The following is a 25,099-nucleotide window of genomic DNA, read 5'->3' as shown; positions in this document are numbered from 1 at the left end:
TTCTAGATTGCAAAGTTTATTAAATATCAAGTTCAAGTAAATATAGTGTATTAGCTTCACAAAAATGTATTAATATAAAAAGGAAGTGTCACAGCAGCATTTAATGCTTTTCTCACTATCTGTCAACTCAAGTCCTTGAAATAGTGGGCAAAACTCTAAAATTCTTTCAGTCTTGATTCATCTCAATGCAATCATTCTTACTTTTCCAAAACTGGGACTTTGTTCTATATTCTGCTGGTGACTTTTGCAGATGGGAAATTACAACTCTCATCTTAATTAAAAACTGGTAACTCCCCGAAATAAGTAAAACTACTTATATGGTTGCTATCTATTTTTCACCACACCTGGGCTACAGACACCATTCTCAGCTGCTAGCAACAACAAAAAGATTGGGTATCCAATCACACAAGTTCTGGAGAGTACTGAGGTAAATTGATAATATTAATGTTCCCTTTTTCCCCCTCCCACTGGAAGTGTTTTCAGGTGTACCACGAGTGTTTAAGCAAAAGCTGCAAAAGTCTGAAGCTGTAGCAATTTTTAATACAGAAATCAACACCAATACCATAGAGGTACTGGGTTTGAATATCCCTCATTATACTCAAGTGTATTCTGACAGTGACTGATCATGAGGCCAGGTTGCCCATGGAGGCTTTGGAGTTTCCATTTTTAAGTAATTCAAAAACCAATACAGATCTGGGAAACTAACTAAGTGTGGTCCTGGAGCAGGAGGGCTAGGGGAAATAGCCTTCAGAGGTCCCTTCCAACCTCACTCATTCTGTGATACAAAATAAAAATATCAGAAAGACCATAAAACAAGTCTTGGCACTACTACACACTCAGTAATTTTAAACCTATGTTGCATAAAGTGACAAAAACGTAAAGTGCCCTTTTCACCAGCTTGAACAACACTATAAGTTAATTAGCAGAAATTAGTCACTGCATCAGGACTGAAGCACTGGGCTCAAAGCACAAAGGATGTCCTAAGCATTTAAGTAACACTGGAGAAATTACAAACATATTGAGTGAAAGGACTAAACAGAACAAAAGTAATGCTTTTGTAAAAACACAGACATGAGTGGAACAACATAATGCAGCTACTGTAAGAGGAAACACGTCTGACAGTTTTGTCAAGCTCAAGAAACCAGATCAGTCAATCTCTTGTTCAGAAAAAATGAATGTGGTTCTTAATGTGAGTGCAAAAGAAGTTAGCTATGCAGAAAAAACCCAACAGATGAGTGCACTGTGCTTGACATCCATTTAACAGACTTAGAGTTTATATACAGAATAAAATAAACAATCTTTCACACCTGAAGCGGGGAGAAGGAAAACCACAGATGCTCTATAAAAGCAATGAACGTCCAGAGTCTTTCTACAGCATTTCATTCAAATCATGTAATTTTTGGTTAAAACATCACGGTACTCCTCTATTGCTCTGCAAAGGGGATCCTGGTCCACATGAAGGTTTTTTGAAGATCCAGCACATCCAGTTTTAAGTTCAGCAGTGGCTGGTGGGAAAAAGAGACAACATTCCTTATGTTACTTTTACAGCAGATGGGGCAAATTAAGGTACTAAAAGAACATTTTACATGGCACAAAAGTCTGCAAACTGGATGAGACTTCAAAATTTCCAAGCACGCCTAACAAGGGAAGAGCTGGGCAAAAAGGAAGAAATGCATTTTGTGCACATTTGCTTATCAGTCAACAGCATTTGTAAAGCTAATGACAGATGTTGTGGAGGCTACACAGTGAACATCTGGGACTCCACAGGACTCCAGTGGCCCTTAACAGTGCTTGTTAGCATAGCTCCTGCAGAGCTCTTCAGCCTCAAGTCTTTGCTTTCCTTAAACATTCAAAGCTGTGCTTTATGGGAGCACTACAGCTACACAGCTGCAGTCCCTGCCAAGCAATGACTCTGGAGGACCAGCTATCCTGAAGCAGGTGGATTTCCTCTTTGGATGCCTGGCCTCAAATTCTAGAGTGTGTTTTATGCCCCATGTTACAAGCATTGAACTTGTGCTTGCCTAAACACTACTGAACAATCTCTTCCTGAAGGAATGTTGTCTTTTGTCCCTGATCAAGTGCTTCTTATTCAAAACAAGACTGCCAACACCTGGCTACAAAGACAAGCCGTGAATCATAGCAAGAAAAATCAAGATCTAACAGCAGAGAACATGTATGGTAGGGTTCAGTACTGAATGCAATCCATGTACAGGGAAGGAAGGGATGGCTGAAGTCTATAAAGATCTATAAAAATCTGGGGGCTTCTTTGATGTTTTTGCTGGAAATTAACTCTAGTGAAGGGAACTTCATCTTCAACCAAGTGTTTCTGTTTGAGCCAGTGGATGAATTATTTTTTTTTGTTTTTTTCCAGGCAAGTGCATAACATTCTATGCAGTATTTTGGGAGGCAGGAACTTTTCAAATTCAAATTCAATTTCAAATAACAGAAAAAAAACTATGCTTAGCAGAGGAAGTTGAAAATAATGGCCTGAAAGCTGTCAAGACATAGAAACAATCACTTTTTTCCTTAAAAACACTCCTAATGTAATGACACCTTACCTTCTTTCAGTTCCTTAGAGATTTTTTCATCCAGCTCCTGACGTACCTAGAATTACACAAAAAATATACAGTTAAGACATAATATGACTCAAATGTAACTGCTAAAACATTCTTACACCCCAGAGACAACGTGATAAAACCTAAAAGTATCATGACAAATGGAGATGATGGCCTGTGATGGGCAAGAAGATGCCAAAGGTCTTGGACCACGTGAGCTGTGTGGAGAGGCTGAGAGAGCTGTGCCTGTTTCTTAGACAAAGCTCAGGCCACCCTGTGTGTGTGTATTAACTACCAGAAGGGTGGAGTAACAGAGATGGAGCCAAACTCTTCTCAGTGGTGCCAAAAGAATAACCCCCCCAAGCTTCAAGTATTTTTCAAGCATGGACAAGCAGCAGTAAAATCCTGGGGAAAGGGATTCCCCTAGAACATGAGACATGGGTAGTGGATGGAAGCAGGAAATCTAAGGCCTAGACCAAAACATGGCCTAAAGCAGCACTAATCCTAAGCAAAGCTGCAGTAGTTGCAAGAAAGCACTTTCCCTGATTTATGAAGCTTTCACAATAACCAGAAAGTCCAAAGGGCCCTCTGCAACGTGTGCTGATGAATCAAGAGAAGAAAAAGGTCTTATTTGCCTCTTATTTATTCCAGTAACCTCTTTGTGATTCTCATCCCCACCTGAGGAAAGAGAAATAGGTGGAAATAAAGCCAACACATGGATTTCTCTGAAAAGGAATGAAAAGACACCTTTGGGACTCTGATAGTCTCCACTGTCTCCTGCCCCCTCTGGAGAAGGCCTGAAGTACCAAGGCCTGAAGTACCGGAGCCAATGCTGACCTACAGATGAAGCTTCCAACCAAATGTTACCTATGTGTATTTGCTCCTGAACAAATCATTGTTATGTGTGCATTTACTGACAGAACATGTGTTTGCCTTTCCAAATCTAGAAACTGGATGAGGCCACATCTGGCCTAACCAGGGGTATAGGAGCAAAGACAATCCCTTGGTTTCTCCTTGAGCCAGGCTCTGGGAGAAGGCCAAGGAGGATGAAATGACACATTATGCCAGCTTGTTTGGTTAACGGTATAAAAGTTGGGCTACTGCCACAGCAGTTGGGAGAGCCTGGTGGCCTGCAAGGTGGATGCACACAGGAATTCCCAGAACCCTGGTTCTCCAGTCCTTCCCTGTGACACCTTCCCCCCAGAGCTGAGGTGTCTCAGACTGGGATGATGGTCAAGTATTGGAGCAAGTGGTGATGTATCTTTCTTTATCACTACAGGCATTCTTTTGTAGTAATCATGAAGTGCATTGCTTAGCTTGTCCTGTGTAATTCATTACTAATGATTATATGCTTTGGTGAGCTTAGCATATCCTTGCAGAATTCTAGTGAATTCCACTGTTCCTCAAGCTGGTGTCTGTGTCCTGAGCAGGTCCTCTCACTGCTTAGCTCTTCAGGCAGTAACATACTGGGTTACTTGCAGCAGTTACCATCTCAGGAGTTCTGTTCCAGGAAGTGATGTTGACTTACTACTTATCCACGGAGCTTCTTGTGCACCAAGTGAGCTGGATCCTCTCAGTCTCCATGAGATGATACTCAGGGTCTAGGAACTGAACTTCAGAGCAGTACTGCTACTGCACACACAACCACTGTTGCTACCCAGAACTTTCTGACTGTCAGAACAGGCAAGGGTAGTAAAGAGACTTCTCTAGTTAATTAAGTTCCATGAGAAGAGATGAAATCCATACCTATGGTGGCATCTTACAGAAGCTGAGCTACTACAGAAGCCATAACTTCACAAAGACATAAAGCACAGAACTACTCAGCAGCAAGTCACTCTTTCACTGAGAGAAACCAGCAACTCCAAAGCATTCCCAGCTTTAGGCCAATGGGAATGCATCAGTACGTTTGAATCAAATCCTAGCAGCATAAAAAGACAAAACATGTCCAGTAGCACTCAAGGTTAAACAGTACACGTTACAAACCTTGTCACATCTCTGGCTGCAGGGAAGAGAGAGAAGAATTTTGATTAAGAAGCTGAAGAAGAAAGAAAAAGAGCCTTAAGTTCAAAGGTCTTCAGTGAGACACAAGAACATGGCCTACCTGGACATGAGGCAAGGCAAAAAGCTCACATTAGAAAGACCACTAAAATACAAGAGAGCAGATGGAAAATGAAACCAGAAAAGGAACAGAAGTTGAGAGATAGTGTAGGGAGCTGTAATCCTCCTTCTCACATTCTGTAGGGATACTGATTTCATAAATCCACTGATTGACACTGCTTGCAGCCAGCAGAGTTCACTATTCTTTCCCACATCAAGACACCCACATTCATTTGCACCAGCCTTGGGCACAGCTGTTAGGACTGAAATGTGGCAGTTTGGAAATATAACAAGCAGCATGAGTCCCAAAATCTTCTTGCAATACTTGCAGCAGACAGATATCCCCTGCCTTGGGCTATACACTAAAGCCCATCTTTCAAATTCTGGTACACAGACCACTAACAGTACTTCCTGTTTATGACTTGGAGAGGGAAGACTAGGTTTTAAGACTTTCCTGAACACACTGAACATTGAGGTACTTGAGGCTACAGGTGGTACCATGTCAGTCTCAGTTGCTCTCTAAGTGGTAATTTCAGGAAGACTTATCACAATAGAATGAGCAGCTCAATTTAGTATAAGGGGGGATAAATTCACAGCAGGAAAACTTAGTCCTAGACACTAGACTACTGCTTTGATTTAAAGAAATCTGGCATGCTGAAAGTCCCATCTTTCTTTCAAGAGTACCTGGTTGAATTGGTCAGAAATAATTTTTCTGCGCATATAGCAGTTGTTTAACTCATCCTTATTCAAGGAAGAAAACTTCAGAGTTTGATACATTATTAGAGTTCAAAGGGAATCCTAAGAAGACACACTGTATATACTATGAGAGTGAATTATCCTCAGCTCCTCTGGTGACAACAAACTAAAAGTCTCCACAGGTTGTGATCAAGAGCAGAGAAAACTTCAAGGGATTAGGTCCTACCAACAAACTGCACTAGGAAGGAAAAATGTTAGTACAAAAGAAAGCCCCCAAATGAAGAAGCAAATCCCCTCTGGACATCAGTAATTGAAGACTGGGAACATGTCATACATAATTGTTGAAAAACTTCCTTGAGAGAATGCTCAAGAGTTGTGAGACACACATGTTCTGGAAAGAAACTCTATGGGTGCTGTTGAAGTCAGGACACTGAGAGGGAACAGTACTACCATTCTTAGATCTAATATAGACTTGTCTTAGAATCAGCTCAGATGTTTTCCACAAGTGGATTTGGAAGCATTTTTCACAAAACACTGAAGAGGCTTATACAGGAGTTTGAACTTCACATCTGTATTTATTAGCAGCTATATAAAACAATGAGCCACGAAATAGCCTGGAGAAATATTTAACTTCTGTAATTAAATTTCCCTACTTAAGGGAAGGCAGCAAACCCCTGAAAGTGTCTATCTTGATACTGACAAAATTTTGAGATTCTCAAGGAGTTCCAATGTCTTCTGGAAAATGAAAATGTAAAGTAATACCTGAAAACTGTGGCTGTAATTGAGTTTTAAGAAGCACTGAGTACTTCCACTTTCCTTCCCTTCGCTGTCTGTTTTCCTTGCTGTTCTCCAAAAAAGGCACAATTGTGAAGCCTTTTGTTTTAAACTATGGCAGCTCTTTTGCCTAGAAGAGGAATAGTTTTCTCTTTTGCCTTTTTCTTAACATCTTGATGCCATCTCTGCGTTCTTCCTTTCTCTCTTGTTCTGTGCTCCCTACTCCTCCTGGTCTCCTCTTTTCCCTTTCGCAGTGGGTCCCTGAATTTTCCTTCCTTTGTGTTCTGCACTGAAGTGTAAGTGCAAAGTTATGCCATCCCATTCTTATCCTATTTTTGAAGCATCCTTTTGTTAGTATTAACATACTAAAGCAAGTTCTGTGAAGAAACTGCTGGACTGAAGATCAAGGAAGAAGAAAAGTGTCTCAGATGTCTGATTTGATTAATCATTGAATATGATGTTAGCCATTTTAAACAAGTTAACAAAACCATACATTGGAATTTCATGTTGAGCTTAGCTGGGAACTCCCTATGCCACAGTACTCCTTGTCAGTTTCTCTTGTAAAAGAATGTCATGACACACTTTACTGCTTTGACTTAAATACCTTATGGCCTTTGACCCTTTTAAAAATTTTTACAACCCTGATGACCAAAACATTGTACAGCTGTGCACTGTTTTAAGGATTAGGAGTTGCTTTGGCCTATTAGACAATATGGACCAATAAATGGATTTTAACTTCATGCTAAGAGGGAGAACCTTGCATACTGCCACTCTCCAGCAGCAATCAAGAATGGTATTTCAAAATGCTTACCTTGGCCACAAAGGCTGCAACCCTGTTTCTTGCAGATAATGTGTTCTCAGTTGGGCTGAGGACGCTTTCTCCTAGACTGAGACTTCTGTTCAGCCCCAAATGGCTGCCAAGATGTCCCAGTGCAGTGGAATACAGAACTGGAGTTGCAGCCAGACCTCCACTGACAATGCTGCTTGTGATTAATGATTTGTTTTTATGGCGCTCCCGGAGGAGCTTAGCATTGGCTTCTTCAAGTCTCTTGTTAGCTCTGAAACATTCCAAAGCACACAAATGGTTACCTTTGGTAGGAACACTTTCCCAATTTGACCAACGTTTAGGACTGCTCAGCATGAGGGCTTCAAAACCTTCTGTGAAAGCCATGTGTTTACATAGCTTCTTCTGGAAGGCACCAGTATAAGAACTCTGGGCTGGCCCCCCTTCCCAAGGGAAGCTCAAAGCTCAGAGCCACTGCTTAAACAGAAGCCAAAAAAGATTTCTATTTTTCTTTCACAGAACAGAAATCTGTTCTCTGAGAAGCCTACCCTTATTCAAACAATAAAAGACATGAAATTCTTTTTTGTTGTTGTTGTTGTACAGAGGATGAGATTATAGAGACAGGCAAAAAAACCTGCCAGTTAAAACAATATCAACTTGAAAAGTATCCTGTTAATGCCATGATCAGTTGTGCTGCTGCGGAAACACTGAAGAGAAATGAAGGCCTGCTGAACAGGAAGGATCTTACAGTACTTTTCCCACAAACACACCATCATATGTTTTCAATGCTGGCTAGGTGCAGAAGAGGAATTAACAAGAAATATGCATGAGGAAAAAGGAGTTTCTTATTACCAGTCCAAAAAAAGCATAGACTTACCTTTCCAGTTTCTTTGCTAGGCATCGTCTAGTTTTCACTTCCTCCAGGTACAGCTCCTTGTACTTTTCCACTTCTGCCTGTGCACATTCTTTTGGAAAAGTACTGTCTTGAGTGTTTTTTATCTTGTCCAACTCACATTCAAGATCTCTAATTCTGTCTTTTAGCTGGTTTCTGAGGGAAGCATGATGACTTGCTCTGATTTGTTCTAGTCTGTCCTGGGAGGCAGCCTGTGCCTGAAAGAGACAGTGCACCTTCAACCACCACAAAGAAAAAGAGAACTCTCCCCACCTGTCAATTGTATGTAGCCAAGTTGGAGGGCCCAGCTTGGCTCAGAGAGGCAGCTGTGCCTCCTCACTACCATCAGCAATCAAGGCAGAAACCCGAGCTACTACTATAAGTAATTCTTTTCACTCAGGATGAAGCCCAAATCACTACTACTATTCAAAACTACTAATGAAAAAACACTATCTCTGTAGGACAGGGCATGGAGAACAGGGCAGGATTCCTCAAAGACCTTAGCAGGATGCCTCAACTCCTCCTGATCTCCAAAACTGCAACTTCAGTCACTTACTTTCTGATCACTCTCCCCTGTACAAGGACAAAACCAGACCTGTAGGTCTGGCTGTTGACAGCTGGAAGATGCAAAACCTCTTGAAGTACAAACAGTGAGAAGCACACCAGTAGACAGCCCCAAGCACTGCAAAATGGAAACCTACCTTGGGCAAGCTTTTGATTCAGAGACCTGCTAGCACATCAAACCCTGTAAGAGCACTCCTGCCCAACCATATGCCCTTCTCCCACTGCCCTTTGGCACAGATACAAGTACAGCACTAACACATAGAATCAGGCACCCAAAGCAAAACACTAAAAATGGTGGCCACCACCAAAGACTACAGAGCGCCTACAGACACGTCAAAGTCACTCACTTGCAAAAAGAGATTGACTTCTTGTAGTTTTTGTCTTATTTCTTGGCCTGCTCGTTCATCAACCTCTCTTTTATACTGTTCTATTTGGCTGTGATCCACCATGTTAGTCTCCAAGTGATGCTGGAGTTTTGCCATCTCTTCTTTCAGCTGGGATTTGCTCTTCTCCAGTTTTTCACAGTTCCCATGCAGAGTAGACAACTCTTCTCGCAGATCCCGGTTTTGTGCTTCTAGCTGCATGCTTTTTTTAGACTCCATGTCCAGCTGCTGGGAAAGTTCAGCAACCTATACATGGGGAAAAAACCCAAAAACAACCTCAGAGACATCTAAAAGCAGTGAATTCTGCTAAAATCACTACAGAGATTGTCCATGGAGACTGTATTTATCATGTGTATATTTAATCAGAAACATAAATGTAACTGGGCTCTTTTTTTCCAACAAGATCAACCTTCACATTATTTGTGGTATGATGGGAACCTGAGGAATCTTTTCACAATTCTTCATGCAAAAATGCTATTAGCTTCTGGACTAAAAAAGTCACTGCAAAGGCAGTAACTGATTCTACAATGATGCCTTCTAAAGCCGATTCGAATAGTGAAATGCAGCTTCCTAGCAATGAATCTGAGTAATGGGTGGAGAAGTTTACATGCTACTACTGAACAACCAGAGCAACCTCAAAAACACCTCTGGCAACAATACTTCTGGGTCCCCATGCCACAATGGGCTGAAACAGCTACCTGTGAGCAGTAAGGTACAGCACTTCTCCTACATCACCTCTCCTCATCATACCCTGCACAGCAACTTTTCAGAAAAGGAAAGTCCCAACTGCCTCTGGTTGAACTCATGCCTGAGACAGGGCTCAAGGGCTTCTCTTGCTGTGTGAACCTTGCTGCCACTCTTGGCTTGCCCTTTCCCTGCAGGACAGTCTGCCCTTCCTGTGCCACTGCAGATGCTGCTTTGCACTTAAGGATTGCACCTTTACCCACAGTGATAACTACGTCAGTATTAGTTATAGTCACCTGCTTCTCTCTAATGGTACAAAAAGCACTGAGACCAATCAAATCTAAAATACAGCTAAGGAAAGAAAATCATAACATGACAAGAAATGCAGAGAAAGCTTCACACAGGTTTGAAAAGAAGTAACACTACAACCAAACAAACCTCACATTAAGAGAGCTCACCTTTGTTCTCAATCTATCAACTTCAGTGACCATTTCAGAATACCTGCTCTTCATTTCTCCCTTCAAATTAAGCTGGGACTCCACTTCTCTCTCCTCATACACCCTTATTTTCTTCGTAGCTCTACTGAGAAGTCTCTTCAACCTATACAACAGATCAGTTTAGAAAACAATGAAACACAGGAATAAGCAATCTTTCCTATATGCTCTCAAGTAAGGAGTGAAGACATAGTTTTCTTCATCTTTAACATACTTGATAGTACTAGAACTGCTGATAAAAGACCTGCTCTTCCTGTGCCACAAATCACCTGACACATCTGAATTTCAGCTGAAAAGATGAATTGCAGACTTCCTTCCCCACCCCTGGAGAACTGCAGGGCAACCTGGGTTGACAATTCCTCTTGCAGCTCTCATAAGTATAGGCTCATGCACAGATATGCCTTGCAGGAACTAATATGAAACTCCAGTTGGCTTACAGAATATGTATGCCTATTCTTACAGTTCAATAAAACTGGACTTCTGTTCAGGGATATCTCTTCACCACATCAAAAAGGCATACCTCTTAAAGTCTTTCTGCAATTCTAAGTTTCTTCTCATTTCTTGGTCCAGACGGAGTTCAACTGGGCGTTTTAACTCTATCAGTTTCTTCACTTTCTTTCTTTCACTCTCACACTTTCAAAACAGAAAAGACACATGACACTCAAAACAGAAGAACAAGAGCTACATGCAATTCTGTTCTCTAGCATTCTCCACAGAGAAGCTGCAGTCCATCTCCATATGTTAGCCAAGGTCTACGTTAGGTTTCACAGCAAACTGGCCAATACTGAAGAACAAAAATGGATGCCTCCACTGAAACAAAGGTGGAAAAGATGCTGGACTACTTTCAAGAGCTCTCAACTCATAGCAACAATTATGTAGGTATGCTCATCATGGAAGAATACAAATACATCTAAAGTTTTTATTGATCAGCAGGAAGAGGATTTGATCTTGGGAATTTGATATTTGGGAATTTTTTTCAATACACTATTCCCTTTCATCTCTACTTTGTGGCTACTTACTTATGTGCTAGTTGCTTTGTACTTCCTTTGTTCCTCTACAGACGAGGAGGGAAAGACTGCCCCTTCAAAACTGTAGGTCATTTCTTGTTTCCCAAGCACTAGTTCATTTCCCCAGAATTCTTTCAGTATGTTTTTCTGCAAGGCTTTAAAGCATCCACTACCCAGAAAACATACTGCTGTTCCTCCATGCACTGCACTGGAAAAATTAAATACTTCAACCCTGCCCAGAAAACACAGAGGTCAGCAGATGGCCAGAAGGAATCCAAGAAAGAACTGGGGAACTGCAGCCCTGCTTCATGTGCTCAACTGATGGAAACCATACTGGAAACTCTTTCATAGAAAATCACTCAAGAACTTACAAAAAGATAACCAAACAGCTTTCATTTGCTTCCTGGATGATCCACAAATCACAACATATCCAGAGCCTGAATGGCAGGGATAATAAAAAAATGCTCTTTATGTAAGAACTCAGACAAAAGGTTAATGTAGTTCTCTCAGGTACTGGCTTAGGAGAATTTTCTGGATTTACCTGTTCAAAGAGATCTGCCTTTTCCCTGTCAAGTTGAGCAACACGCTCTTCGAGGTTGGATCTTGACTTAAACTGCTCTTCCCACATGCTCTGCAAGTCCTTTGATGTCAGAGCCAGCATACTCTGCTTTTGCACCTGTAAAAGCAACAATGGCAGAAGAAACTAAGGTGACCATAAAAAAATACTGCAACAGACAGCTGTAACTTAAATGGAAACTCTCTCCTCTCCCCATTCAACGTCTATCGTTAATGGTAATGTGGAATGTAATACACAGCTTGGGAAACACAACCAAGAAGAGAAATTGAAGATTGCAAAAAGAATGAATGCTACAAGGGTGGTGAGATGAGGTTAAAGTTTGGGGAATAACAAACACACACACAAAATCGCCCTGCAGCTTTCTTCCAAAGGTTCTCCAGAGTTCATGATGTACTTTCTCATGTATTCATTTCTAGTGCCCACCACAGAATATACCCTACCCTCGTGGCTTCTGTAACAGCTCTACATCTCCTGAGAGCAAGAAAATGTTTTGAAATTGACAATGATATTGATGGTTCTACCTGAAGGGACAAAGATTTGCCTAATAGATACATTTGAGTTGAACAGAACTTGCTGATTCAATTCAAGTATAAAGACTGGAAGTTGACTAGTTGCATTTTGTGGCATTTTTTAAGAAAAAAAAAAAAAAGAAAATTACAAAAGAAAAAAGGAAAAAACAAAAAGATGTTTACTGGCTACAGAAAGTGACAAAACACTTAGCACAGTCTCAGATAAAAAAAATCCTTAGGGGGTATGAGTTTCTCAAGTCCTTACAGAGGAAGTAAAACACTGGCTCTCATGACAAAACCTCATATGGCCTCAAGACAAGCTCTGACAAAACTGAAAAGCTAATATGGGTCTGTCAAGCCCAGTCTCCTCTCTCAGCCTTCATCCACAGATCTCCAAGCTGCCCACAACACCCACTGAGTCATCTGCTATGGCTGGTAGGCAGCTAAGCACTATGCAGCCACCTGCTCACTCCCTGCAGGTGGGATGGGGAAGAGAATTCATCAGATGAATCAAACTGATGAACAAACTGTCTTGCACACCACAACACATACGAAACACAGCAGTAGGAAAATGAGAAAATTTACAACCTTTTCACTTGAGGGTACCTTGCCCTAAAACCAGATGGGCATTTAAGTGCTGTGTGCTTAGACAGCCCATATGATCTTTCCATCAATTACCTACACACAAAAAATTCAAAGACTAAAACAGTCATTTACAGAAGCCTGTAATGTACCTGCTTGTGGTGGTCTTCTGCAGCTGCCTGTGCTGTCTGTAAGTTCATTATCAAGTCTTCCAGGCGGTTATGAACCTATAGAAGCATTTCAAGAATCAAGAAGGTATACTATGACTTCCTAGACTGAAGTGACACCTCACTGACAAAAGTATTACACAACCTCTTTACCACTTTATTCCTACACTATTTACACCCAGCAACAATGATCAAAACAGCTTTAGTCTGATGCCACTGTAAAATTGTTAGCAATCATCATCTCTGTCATTTGGTGCACTTGGGGGGAAGAGAAGGAGAGAAAAGACCACATGGCAACTTGAAAATCATGCCCTGTTATCAAAGTGGAAGGATTTGTGACTGCCTTCCCACTTCTCTTGAGAGTATAAGTACATCACAAAATTTGACTATCACATGCAGTGATGTTATAAATACCTTCAGCTGTAATTGACAAGTATGGTCATAACAAGAACCCTAGTTCACTGGCTACAATATAAAAAACAACAATAAAAAAAATCTCTTAATTCAGGCCACAGATGTGGTCCTTATCTGAGCTAAAATTAACCACTGTTAGAAGTGTAGAAGCAGTGGTAAATTGCATGGCTAACACTGAGTTTTGCAGATATCACAAGGAGTCTTCTTCACTGTTTCATGAGAACAGACAGACAGCAAGTAGCCATTCTGCACAGCAGAATGTATTTTGTTTCAGTAATTTTGTTTCAGTCTGAAGTCAGAAGTCAGCAAAAGAGAAATTTATGAGTACTATGTAATGTAATTTTGTTTCAGTCTGAAGTCAGAAGTCACCAAAAGAGAATTTATGAGTATCTTACTGAAGCAGAGGCTTGCTGGTCTCCCTGCAGGGCTTCAATCCTGTTGTTTTGTTGCTGGACAGTGGCTTCCAATTTGGTGTTTTCAATTTCAAGGCTTTAAAAGAAATACAGGTCTTTTTATAAAAACTTGCCAGAGCACAAATTCCAAGAGATGAATGCAAAATAACAAAATACAAGAACATCCTTCAAAATCTTAATTATTTGCTGTGATTAAACAATACTACCAATCTCTGCTGTGGTTTCCAGCCAATCCCTGCAAGTGACAGATACCTCGCCCCACTGTGTTCTCTTACTGTTGCACGTGTTCTTCCAGTTGCTTTATAGTAGTGTTACTCTCAGAAGATGCCAACAGCTGGTCCTGCAGTTTCTGGGCAGAAGCTGCTGCTTCTCTCTCCTTATCATCCAAGGCAGTCTTCAAGTCACGAACACAACACTCAGACTGAAGATATTTTTCTTCCACCTCCCGCAACTGTGAAGTCACAGAAAGAATCCACAGCTGTCAGGTGAGCTTTTATACAGAGTCAGCTGCTGCCCAAGGATTCATGTACTGCAGGTATCTGCCCTATCCTTTGCCCAAAGAACTCTAATTGCCTCAAGTACTTTTAAAGCTTTGCTTCTACTAGCAAATGAACACAAGCTGTGCTGCTTCACCATCTTTTACAGCAGCCTCTCTCATCCATCTATGGATTTCCTAGAGCAATCCATGGATTTCCTAGAGCAATCCATGGATTCATCAACCCATGATTTTCCTTAGCACTGAGACTGCTGCTCTGACCCTTTTGGTGACATAGGATGCTTTTTGCATTTACTCGTTTGCTCCTTGTGAAAAGATGAATTAAGAAGTTCATCTGTCTGTAGTGACTGCAGAAGTCCCTCTTAAGGATCAGATTTTAAATCTTCCTTTTGAAACTCCAAGGCCTCTATATGTCCATACCTTGGAAAAACACTGTGAAAGGTGGTCCCTAACTCAGAAATACTTTACTTCCCTTCAAGGAAAGCCACTTAAGGATGGAAAATTATAACAGTGCCAAATAAGGGGGGAAAATGCAGAGTAAGTTACGAAAATAGCCAGAATTTGATGTGCTACCTCAGGTCAGGGTGGGGCAAAGAGAAAAGCAGGACAGCATAAAAACGTCCAAACACAGCAGTCCAGTGCTTCTACTGCTCTTCAGAAATCAGACAATCTACTTGGCTAAATCAAAGCAGCAAGACATAAATACAGACACAAATTTATTATGAAAAGCACCTTTGCAAATAAAAATTTTGTCCACGTAAGGACACAATGTCTGCATGTCAAAGACACGGACACCAAGTTCATAAAACAATGCAATTGATTCCCACATCACTAAATCTATCCTGTTGCATTTTTTCCTGGGATTCTAGGAAAACATCCAATCCTACTTTCAATAACCACCCTAAGATTCATTCATACAATTACAGACACTATGTAGCTTGGTTTTAGCCTTTTCCAATTCCTTTTGCAAGTGCACCTTGTCCTCCTCCAGGTCACTGCGGTAGCGCGTAGTAACTTCCAGCAACGCTTCTGACATTGATTGCTTTTTCAGAGCATCAGCAAGCTCCTGCTGCAGTTGTCTGATCATGCCCTAATGAAACAATTAAATGAGTATGAATAAAGTTGTGAGAACATGAAAAACGCCTTTACTTTCACTTATTTGATTTTTTGATTATAGAGTTAGACTTATCTTTGGATTGAACTCAAGTGAAATTGTCACCAGCATGCATATGCACAATCACCTCTCTATCCTTCTCTGCTGAGAACCCCCAAACTGTCAGCAGCTGTTCATGAGGATTGTGGTTTCCTAATACATAAAAAAGACCCAGGTATTGTTCTACTTGAAACTATGCATAAGCACACACTGCAATTGTGGGAATTTTTCTATCAAAATCCAAAGAAATCTGTTATGATGCATGACCCATAATCTAACTGCAGATGCTACTTTGTTGACCAAAGGCAGGACTTGGTATCACATCATTCTTTGTTCTATTCCTACATTTTACAGATATAATTAAATTAATACCTATATCTAAAAGCTCTGTTCAGATACACTCTAAGAATATGTTGAATCACATCCTCTCACAGCTGTCTTAATGTTTCAGAGTAACAACTGCCTTTACACTGACATATTATGTTTACTAAAATCTGGATAGTTCATACAGTTACATAAATGTACAGAGGGAACCTGCTGTTTTGGTATGAAGAATACACAGCAATTCATAGATTAAAATGACTGACAGTATTGCTGGAGTTCTCTCCCTACACACACCTTACAGTAACCAACAAATGAAGAATAAAGCAGTTATGTCACACATGCCTATATTAACCTCACTCCAAGATTCCGGACTTGTTAGGAAGAAGGAAGTGTAATTTAAAATCACTATTTGAATCATTAAAGGAGGCAAATGGTACAGAAGTGTGTCTAAATATTGACTTTTATTAGTTTCTATTGTTTAGAAGGTAAAGGAGATTAAACAAAATGGGTAAGGCAATTTTTAAGTCATTACTCTACCTGAATTTGCCAGAATATGTTATCATTACAGAATACCCTACCTACTTCTAGATAATGAATGATGCATTTTCCAGGCATCCTTAGAAACCCCAGAATATTCATAAATTAACATCTGGACACTATAATACTCTTCAATTTTGATAGCAACTTAGGGAGAAGCAACGTTTTTCCTCTGTAAGAACTTAATATAAGTCCATCTCACACAATTCACTCATCTGCATCTTCATTTCTCAACCTCCACATTCTTCCTTTTACATCACTCTGTCAGCAATGCAATACTTTAAAAAAATCATCAAATATCTAAAATAATTCTATAGGGCAAAAAATGGACTAAGGAAAAGAGATGAAAGAAGTTCTAGAGAAGAATCACCTGTCTTGATCAAAGCAGACTTGGGATACCTTGGCTCTGCTCTCTGCTCGGATCCAAGCAGTAACATCCCATTTACCAAAACCTTACCACAATTTCAAGAGAAACACAATGAACCAGAATAAATCATCATCATCTGATCCCATGCATATGGCTTATAATTAATCCACTTTAGAAACAAAATAATTTCAAAAACTCGAAAACTTTAAATTGCTCCAAGTCTGTATTTTACCTCTCTCTCTATTTTGTCTGTCTTGTATTTGAAGACTTGTTCTCTTAAATCAATACACTTGGCATTTAATTCCTTGTTTCTCTCTTCCACTAGGTAAATTTGCTTTTCAGTATCAGCTCTGAGTTTGTTGAAAATATCATTAAACCGATCTTGCACATCATTCTCTACTTTTTCTTTGATGATCCCCTTGTTCTGCAGATCTTCCAGCTGCTGACGGAGCAAAAGGTTTTCACTCTGGAGCTGGGCTAGTCGCTCCTGCATGGATTCCTGCTTTATTGTAAGTTTGTTGACTTGGTCTTTCTCAAGCTGTCGAGCATGATCATATTCCTTTGCCTGACACTGCGTTTGACTTAATTCTTTTTGTGCCATTTCTAAAAACAGTGTTTTTTCTCTGAGCGTTTGTTTTAACTGATGAAGCTCATTTTCTGGACTGTTAGCTTTGCTTTCAGCTTTACTCAGCTGCTGGGACAAGCTCTTGTTGGCTTCTCGCACATCTGAGAGGTCATGGTGGAGCTTGTCTTGCAAGCGGAGCCATTCATCGCGTTCCCTCTGAAATGCCCGCTCCACGTCACTCTTAGATGACTGGTGACGTTCAAGCTCTTGAACAGTACTGTTCAAACGGGAACGAAACGATTCAATTCCTGTCTCTAGCCTGTCTTTGCTTTCTTTTGTCTGCTCCAGTTTGGAAGTTAACATTGCAGATTCTGTCTTGAGTAAGTTCAGTTGTCCATTGTACTGAAAAACTGTTTGTGTTAAGGCCTCCTCATTCAGCTTCAGTTCTTTTTGGAGATCTTCATTTTTTTCCTTCAAAGTCTCATTTTCCTCTAAATATTTTCCTTCTTCCTCCTGTTGTCTAAGTCTTATTTGATCAAGTTCTAGTCTTAGCATGGCAATCTCATCTTGCAGTAACTGATTTTTGCACAACAGATCCTTTTCTCTCTCAGTGTCGGATTCCTGAATGACAGGGAACATGAATAAATATATGGGTGGGAAATAAATCTACAAAACCACTTCAGCATTAAACTGGATTTTAACATTTCTAATACTGCAACATGACTTCAAAGATGAGAGTAAAATTTCAGATAAGACAAACTACTCCATGAACCACTTCATGTGTCCAATGCAGGCACAGAATGAAAGCATAGCATATCCATAAATAAACATGCCAAATACATAATGCTTTTTTTTTTCCCATAAACTAGAAACTATATAATAAAATGATTATTTTAAATGTTTCAGGTACAAAGTATTATATTATAAAATGACAGCACTTTCTTGTGAGTGCATGCCTTTAAAATATTCCCTTTTAGATTACTTTAGCTGTGTTACTAATCTGGTAAAATCTCTGTTTACCATGCTAAAAAGGCTATTTTGTTTTTTAAATGTCTTTTTAACACTTTTTTTGAGCATTACTGAGAGTTTGCTATACAGGTGAATCATCACTGGAATGAGTCTTTTATAGTGCCTGTTTAGTACACAATTTTTTTCCCATGTAACATATTCACCCTATATTTATTGGGAAGCACAGCCAAGAACAAATAATTCTTCCAAGAATTTCAGATTCTTAATAAATTCAGTAAACTTTTCAAGACTTTTTTTATTTAACAGTGTTTATGATTGCTTATTCTCCTTCAATTATTCTAATTAGTATTCAGAGTTTAAATCACTGCTGATCTTTCTTCATAAAACTTTAAAATGTGGAGGTGGAAACAACTTCATACTTTGAGTTTCATAAGGGAATAAATAATTTAAAAACCCCAAAGTAATGGGAACACAATGGGAAAAACCCTAAAAAGTCATGATAAAATGTCAAGGAAATAAAAACAAGACAGTTTAAAAAGGGTGTAAAGAGTGCTTTCTTTTAGCTTTTTACTTGTACCTGCAGTGTAATTACAGCACTGATACTGCTTTCCAGAACTTTTAAAGAAAAAAGGGTAAATAGAATAAGTATTTGCACAGTAAAATTGCACTGGCAAACTGTAAATAATCCATCAAGAAGCAGAAAAAATATCTAAGTTATAATAAAACTTTACAACAAACATAGTTAAATTTAATTAATTAGAAAAAATTCTGCTTACATCTGAACTTTTTCCTATAGTTCTTCTTGTCTCTTCTTCTAGTTCCTTTTGTCTCCATAGGTGGTTGTTCAAAATGCCCTCTTGCAGGGCTCTGTCACTCTTTTCCTGAGACAGCTGTCTCTGTGTTTCATCATGCTCATCTTCAACCTACAATAACACAACTCAATTACTTGCACCTTCAGAAAAATCACAGCTAGTGTCCAAGTTTGGGACAAGTTTTAGGAAAAAAAGACCTCCAAAGGGTCCCCTCCCCCCTTACAATTCCTTCCTTCACTAAGCTCGGAAAGAATTTTCTTCAGGGGAAAGTGGAAAAAACTTTGTATTAACAAAATACAAAAGAAACACTTCCCAGCACAGACTCAGATTGAGATGAACTCGGCAGATCTTCGCCAGGAAGGGCAGCAGAGCTTCTTTGGCAGACTTCCAGAGGTGGTCTCCGAAGTTCAGATCTGTTTCCTCTGGAGCCGGTGCAAATCTTAGGGATGGGGGGGGGAAAGGGAGAGGGGCAGTTTAGGCAGCCGGGGGGGGAAAAGCAGCTGAGCAGCTGAGGGGAGGGGGGCAGGGGGGCAGCAGAAGCAGCGGCAAGCAGCAGCCAAAGCAGCGAGCAGCGGAAGCAGCGGCAAAAAGCCCCAAAAGCCGAAAAACACCCGGCTAGATAAAACAGCCCAGGGGAGGGGCCGGCAGCTCCATGGTGGGGGGTAGGGAGAGGAGCTAGTCAAAACATAACCCATAACATTCCACCCCTTATCCCATATTGTGATCATTGACACACGATTGGGATACACACTTACTAGGCACAAACTTTCTCTGACTTGCTCAAAACCTTCAACACTTACACATCTCCTCCTTCTCACTTGCTCAGGCCTTTGTCACTTACACATTTCCTTCTCTGTGGGAGTGTAGTTGGCTTCGGACCCTCTGTAGCTTCTGCTCCAGAATCCCAGGGGTCGGCCTCGGGTCTCACCAGGCACCTTCTGCCACAGGCTCCAAGACAAACCATGGCTCCCAGCTGCTGAGTAAAGTACGTTCTTCACATCTGGTCCCCTCCTAACTGGGCCAAGGGCTACTGCATGAGCAATCTCCTGTTTAATCTGAGCAAAGGCTTGCTGCTGTTCAGGGCCCCAGTGGAAATCGTTTTTCTTGCAGGTAATAAGGTAAAGAGGGCTCACAATCTGGCTGTACTCAGGAATGTGCATTCTCCAAAAATCGATGGCACCTAGAAAAGCTTGTGTCTCCTTCTTGTTAGTAGGTGAGGACATAGCTGTAATCTTGTTAATAACCTCAGTAGGAATCTGACGCCGTCCATCTTGCCACTTCACTCCCAGGAACTGAATCTCCCGAGCAGGTCCTTTAACTTTACTCTTTTTGATGGCGAAGCCGGCTTCCAAAAGAATTTTGATATATTTTTTGTCCTTTCTCAAACACTTCCGCTGCTGTGTTTCCCCATACGATGATATCATCAATATATTGTAGATGTTCCGGAGCTTCACCCTTTTCCAGTGCAGTCTGGATCAGTCCATGACAGATGGTAGGACTGTGCTTCCACCCCTGGGGTAGTCGGTTCCAGGTGTACTGCACACCCCTCCAGGTAAAAGCAAACTGAGGCCTGCATTCTGCTGCCAAAGGAATGGAGAAAAATGCATTTGCAATGTCAATGGTGGCATACCACCTTGCTGCCTTGGACTCCAGCTCGTACTGGAGTTCCAGCATGTCCGGCACGGCAGCGCTCAGCGGTGGAGTCACTTCATTCAATGCCCGATAGTCCACAGTCAGTCTCCATTCCCCATCAGATTTACGCACAGGCCAAATGGGGCTGTTAAAGGGTGAGTGGGTTTTACTGACCACCCCTTGGCTCTCCAGCTCTCGGATCATCTTATGAATAGGAATCACGGCATCTCGTGTTGTTCTTCTCCCTGCAGAAGTCCTACTGTAATTGGATTCTCAGATAGTCCAGGCAAGGTGTTCAATTGCCGGATGCGCTCTGCCATCACAGTTGCAATTCCAAATGCCCATCTTAGTCCCTTTGGGTCCTTAAAATATTCACTCCGAAGGTAATCTATGCCCAAAATACATGGGGCCTCAGGACCAGTCGCAATAAAATGTTTCTTCCAATCCTTTCCTGTTAAACTTACTTTCGCTTCCACCAGGGTGAAGTCCTGCAATCCACCTGTCACACCAGCAATTGAAACAGATTCTGCTCCCATGTGTCTTGATGGAAGTATCGTACAGTGTGCACCTGTGTCCACTAAAGCTTTATATTTCCATGGTTTCGAAGTGCCAGGCCATCGAATCCACACGGTCCAGATCTTCCTCATCTCTTCCCTTATCTCCCTCATCTCTTCCTTAAACTCCTCTTTGAGCTCCTTAACCACAGCAGAGACATGAGCCTGCCTCGGGCCATTAACCACACTCTCATAATTTCTGAGCTTGTTGGTGACAGAACCCACTGTCTCTGGGTTGTTATCAGCATTAATTGTCACAGTAAAGGTGTATTTGGATGGCCCCAGGTTTGCCAGATTCCACATCATCTGCCCTGTGCACCTGACCTTGTCAGGGTCATTGTCCTGCTGTCCACCCCTCCCAAAGAGCACCTCCAGTGCTGCCACTTCTGTCAGCTGCTGGATCCCTTCCTCAAGGCTCTTCCAGCACATTCTATGGTGGTGCTCCTGCATTCTCTCTCTCTGGGGACAAACCTCTCTCTCACACTCATTAAAAGCTGCTCCCAGAAAGAAAGGAGGCCCTGCTCCCTTACGAGTACCTGATCCACACCTCAGTCCTGGGTCAAGGGTCCCAAATTCTTTGCCTCTGAACCATCCAGTTGCACACCTGTACCCATGAGGTCCCACACCTGAAGGAAATAGGTTGTATAAGCCTCACACCCCCATGGTACAATGTCTTTTTGCAGATTTCAGAGTTTTATAAGATGAGGTCTCAGTGACGATCTCAACCTCTGGCTCCCCAAGGGGTTGTGAGGGCCCTCCTTTCTTATCTTTATTGACTGAGTGCTCTGATTTCATCTTTGATTTTTCCTATTTCCAGTGGCCACTGCTGCTGGCTGTGCCTGCCCCTGCGGTTCAGCTGGAGCCTGGACGTGTGTAACGTCTGTGGGTTCCACTGCTGCAGCATCAGACTGTCCCTCTGTGAGGCAGGGGGAGGGTTTCTCACCAGCTGGGGCACTGTAATCCTTCAACATATGGGAATAGGAATAGTGTTTTGCTAGGAAAATTAAAAATATAGTAATATAAAAGACACAGCACCCCTGAGAGAATCGTCAGACAACAGGACCCATTTCAAGAACAGCCTTAGAAACACCACAGCCAAAAACCAGGATATTGAATAAATAGATCATATCCCTTATCACACACCCGCTGCCAGGAAAGTTGAACTGTACAACAGACTACTTCAAATTACCCTAAAGGCACTTGGCAGGGAAACAACCAAAAACTGAGAAATGAACTTAACAAAAGCCACCTAAATAGTCAACACCTGAGAGTCCATCACTCAAGGAAGTCCTGCCCAGTCTGAAGCCTTGCACACAGTGCATGGGGATAAAGTCCCTGTAGTACACATAAAAGGTATTTTAAGACTGTTTAGATTAGACCCACCTCAAGCAAAGTCAAACCAATCCGTGCAATTGTTTTTGCTCAAAAACCTACTTATACTTAGTAGGTAATGAAGAAAGATAAAGAAACCCATTGAGTACCACAGAAAAACCTAATCCTAAGTGAGAACTGTGTGTAAAGTTCCACTGTGGACAAAAATATATAGCAGAGTTGAGAGAAGGTATTAATTAAGCTATGATGCTGATGGTAATAGAATAAGGAGTAGATCATGTCCTCAGTTGCAATGCAAAAGGAAAGCACAACTATACATTCTATCCCCATCTGCTGAAACCAGGTGGAGCAGGGCTCCTTATCTCTTCCATGACCCATCCCTCACAACTCCTCCCCACAAGGAGTTATACCTTATGGGAGATGTCCCACCCAAGAAGAAAAGCCAAGTATTTCCTACCTAAATAAAATCTGAAATTTGAAACATCAGAGCAGCCTTTCCCACTAAATTCGCAGAAGAAGATCAGGCCTATCTTCATCACCACCAGATGTTAAAAAAGTAACTACACCCTTCTCCAAAATCATTGCTCCAACAAAACCGCATATGTCACTCTAAGAAAACTACAGGTACCATTATTCAGACTGTAACCAAGACCCTGAGCAACAGGGTTACAGGCTGCATTCTGACCTTGGCAGTGTTTTGGTCTTTATATTACTATACTGTTATTTTCATTTTTCCAGTGAAAAACTGCTATTCTAAATCCCATATCTTTGCCAGGCAGCTCCTTAATTTCCAAGTCATATTAATTTAGAGGGAAGGAGTTTACATTTTCCATTTCAGGAGAAGCTCCAGAGCTCCTCAGCAGACACCTGTCTTTCAAACCAAGACAGTGCCCTGCTGCAGCTCCATCCCCATGGCAGGATCCGCGCTGGATGATCCCCAGGGACCCCCGGTGGGCAGAGCCCCCCTGAGTCCTGGTGCTGCTGATCCGTGTTGGGAAGACATCTGGCTGGAGGCTCCACATCCTCCCTGTTGCCTGGATTTTCTCTGCATTTCTCTTTGTCCTTCCCAAACACCCAAACCAGGGTAAAAATAGAGATGTTAAATAATGACCTGCTTGGGGACATGGGGGAATCTTCCAGGGGATGCGGGGGATGCTCGGTTCCAGGGATTTGAGGGGTCCTGGGAGGGACCTGGGGGTTGCTCAGGGCGTTGGGCACCCCAGTTCCAGCGGCTCTGGCTGCGCTGGGAGACCCTGGTGGAAGTTTTAGGGCAGCGGATGAAGGACTGCCTGCCCTGGACCTGTCCTTATGTCCCCCCATCCTACCTTCCACTGTCCCCTATCCAGGATCCCCCTCTCCCCTTGGCCCCAGTCCATTCCCATGTCACCCCACCTTCGTCCTGTGTCTCTCCCAGCCCAGATCCCATTCCCAGTCTTATTCCCATATTCTCACTCCCTGTCCCGTACTCTCTGCCTACTTGCTGTTCCCATATTCCCAGTTCCATATGCCCTGTCCTGTTCCCATTCTTGTATTGTCCGTCCCAGTCTCATTCCCATATTTGCAATTCCATATTCTCTCTCCCGCTCCCATATTCCCATTCCCAATGCTATTCTCATATTCCCTTTTTGTTCCCAGTTACCATCCCTATTGCCTCGCCATTCTTAATCCCTAGCCCATATTCTCTCAACTGTTGCAGTTTCCATATTCCCAGTCCCTGTCCCCATTCCCAGTACAATTCCTGAGGGCGCCTCTGCCACGGGGGCCTGAGGGCTCCACAGCTCGGGCTGCCTGTGCCACACGAACCTTCAGCCCTGCTGCTGCCCTTGGCCAGCTGCAGAGAGCACAAGGCTTTGGGCATTGCTCAGGGCCCCCAGCTGGCCACAGCAGCCCGTTCCCCTCGCTATTCCCTTCTCACTTCCATGCTCCATTCTCGCTCCCTGTCCCCATTCCCATTCCCTGTCCCCTCTCACCGGCCGCCGCCGCCATGTCTCCGTTCCCCTCACAGCTCTCACGTGACCGCAAAAAACCCCGCCCTACTCCCACCTACCAATCCCATTGCGTGATCACTTTTAGATTTGCATAACCACGCCCTCTGGCCACGCCCACCACCGGCTCCAGGCACCTCCAGGCGTTCTTTCCTCCCAGTTCCTTCCCAGTGCTCCCAGTAAGAGCTGCGCTGGGAGGGAAAGCGCTCCCATTTCCTATCAAGAGCTCTCAGCATCGCTCCCGCTGTTTTATCCAGTCATTCCCAGTGCTCTGATAATCACTCCCGGCGCTACGCAGGTAGCAGCTGCTTGGACTCTCCCCAGGGCAGAGCACAGCTGCTTTTGGGTGTTGGCGTCTACACGGACCGGGCTGGGAGCAGAGGAGGACCGGGAGGAAGAGGAGGAGCGGGAAGGGAAGGGACGGAAAAGAAGCAGCGGGAGAAAGAGGAGGGACACAGGAGGAGCAGCAGGAAGAGGAGGAGCGATTTTGGAACCACGCGCTTGTCCTGCACACCTGCACAGGTCGCGGCTTTCCACGGGAGCGGCAGCATCACCCCCCCAAAAACCCGCAGGTGAGTGGGGAAGGGGAGCTCGCCCCAAATCCGTCATGGGGGGGCTCCAGGAGGGTTTTATTTTGCGGTTCAGAGGATGTTTGGATCTTGCAGGAGCCCAAAGCCGAGCCCCGAAGCGGCGAGAGCGCAGAGGGGCGATCCCGGAGCCGGGGGACCCCCGGCAGCCTGGAGGGGTGCGGGAGGTTGGTGCTGAGCGGGCTCCGGGCCCC

At 42.6% G+C, this 25,099-nt stretch overlaps 1 protein-coding gene across 1 annotated transcript; it reads right to left on the bottom strand.

The window, feature by feature from the left end:
* LOC306815901 (ankyrin repeat domain-containing protein 26-like) lies at nucleotides 1–24,389 on the bottom strand (the record flags this gene model as incomplete). The annotated part of the gene is made up of 15 exons (XM_079332407.1): nucleotides 1–1,505; nucleotides 2,559–2,604; nucleotides 6,934–7,180; nucleotides 7,784–8,016; nucleotides 8,710–8,991; nucleotides 9,888–10,029; nucleotides 10,444–10,556; nucleotides 11,472–11,606; nucleotides 12,751–12,825; nucleotides 13,575–13,668; nucleotides 13,868–14,043; nucleotides 15,026–15,178; nucleotides 16,702–17,655; nucleotides 18,780–18,926; nucleotides 24,381–24,389. 15 exons carry the CDS (start codon nucleotides 24,387–24,389, stop codon nucleotides 1,384–1,386), a joined length of 2,928 nt encoding a protein of 975 aa, XP_079188533.1. The 3' UTR covers nucleotides 1–1,383.
* Nucleotides 24,390–25,099: the final 710 nt, after the last annotated feature.

This window comes from Erithacus rubecula (genome assembly GCF_903797595.1).
Source record: "Erithacus rubecula genome assembly, contig: scaffold_281_arrow_ctg1, whole genome shotgun sequence".
Classification (NCBI taxonomy): Eukaryota; Metazoa; Chordata; class Aves; order Passeriformes; family Muscicapidae; genus Erithacus; species Erithacus rubecula.
Note: the sequence above shows the minus strand (reverse complement) of the source record. Positions and strands in the feature narration are given on the sequence as shown.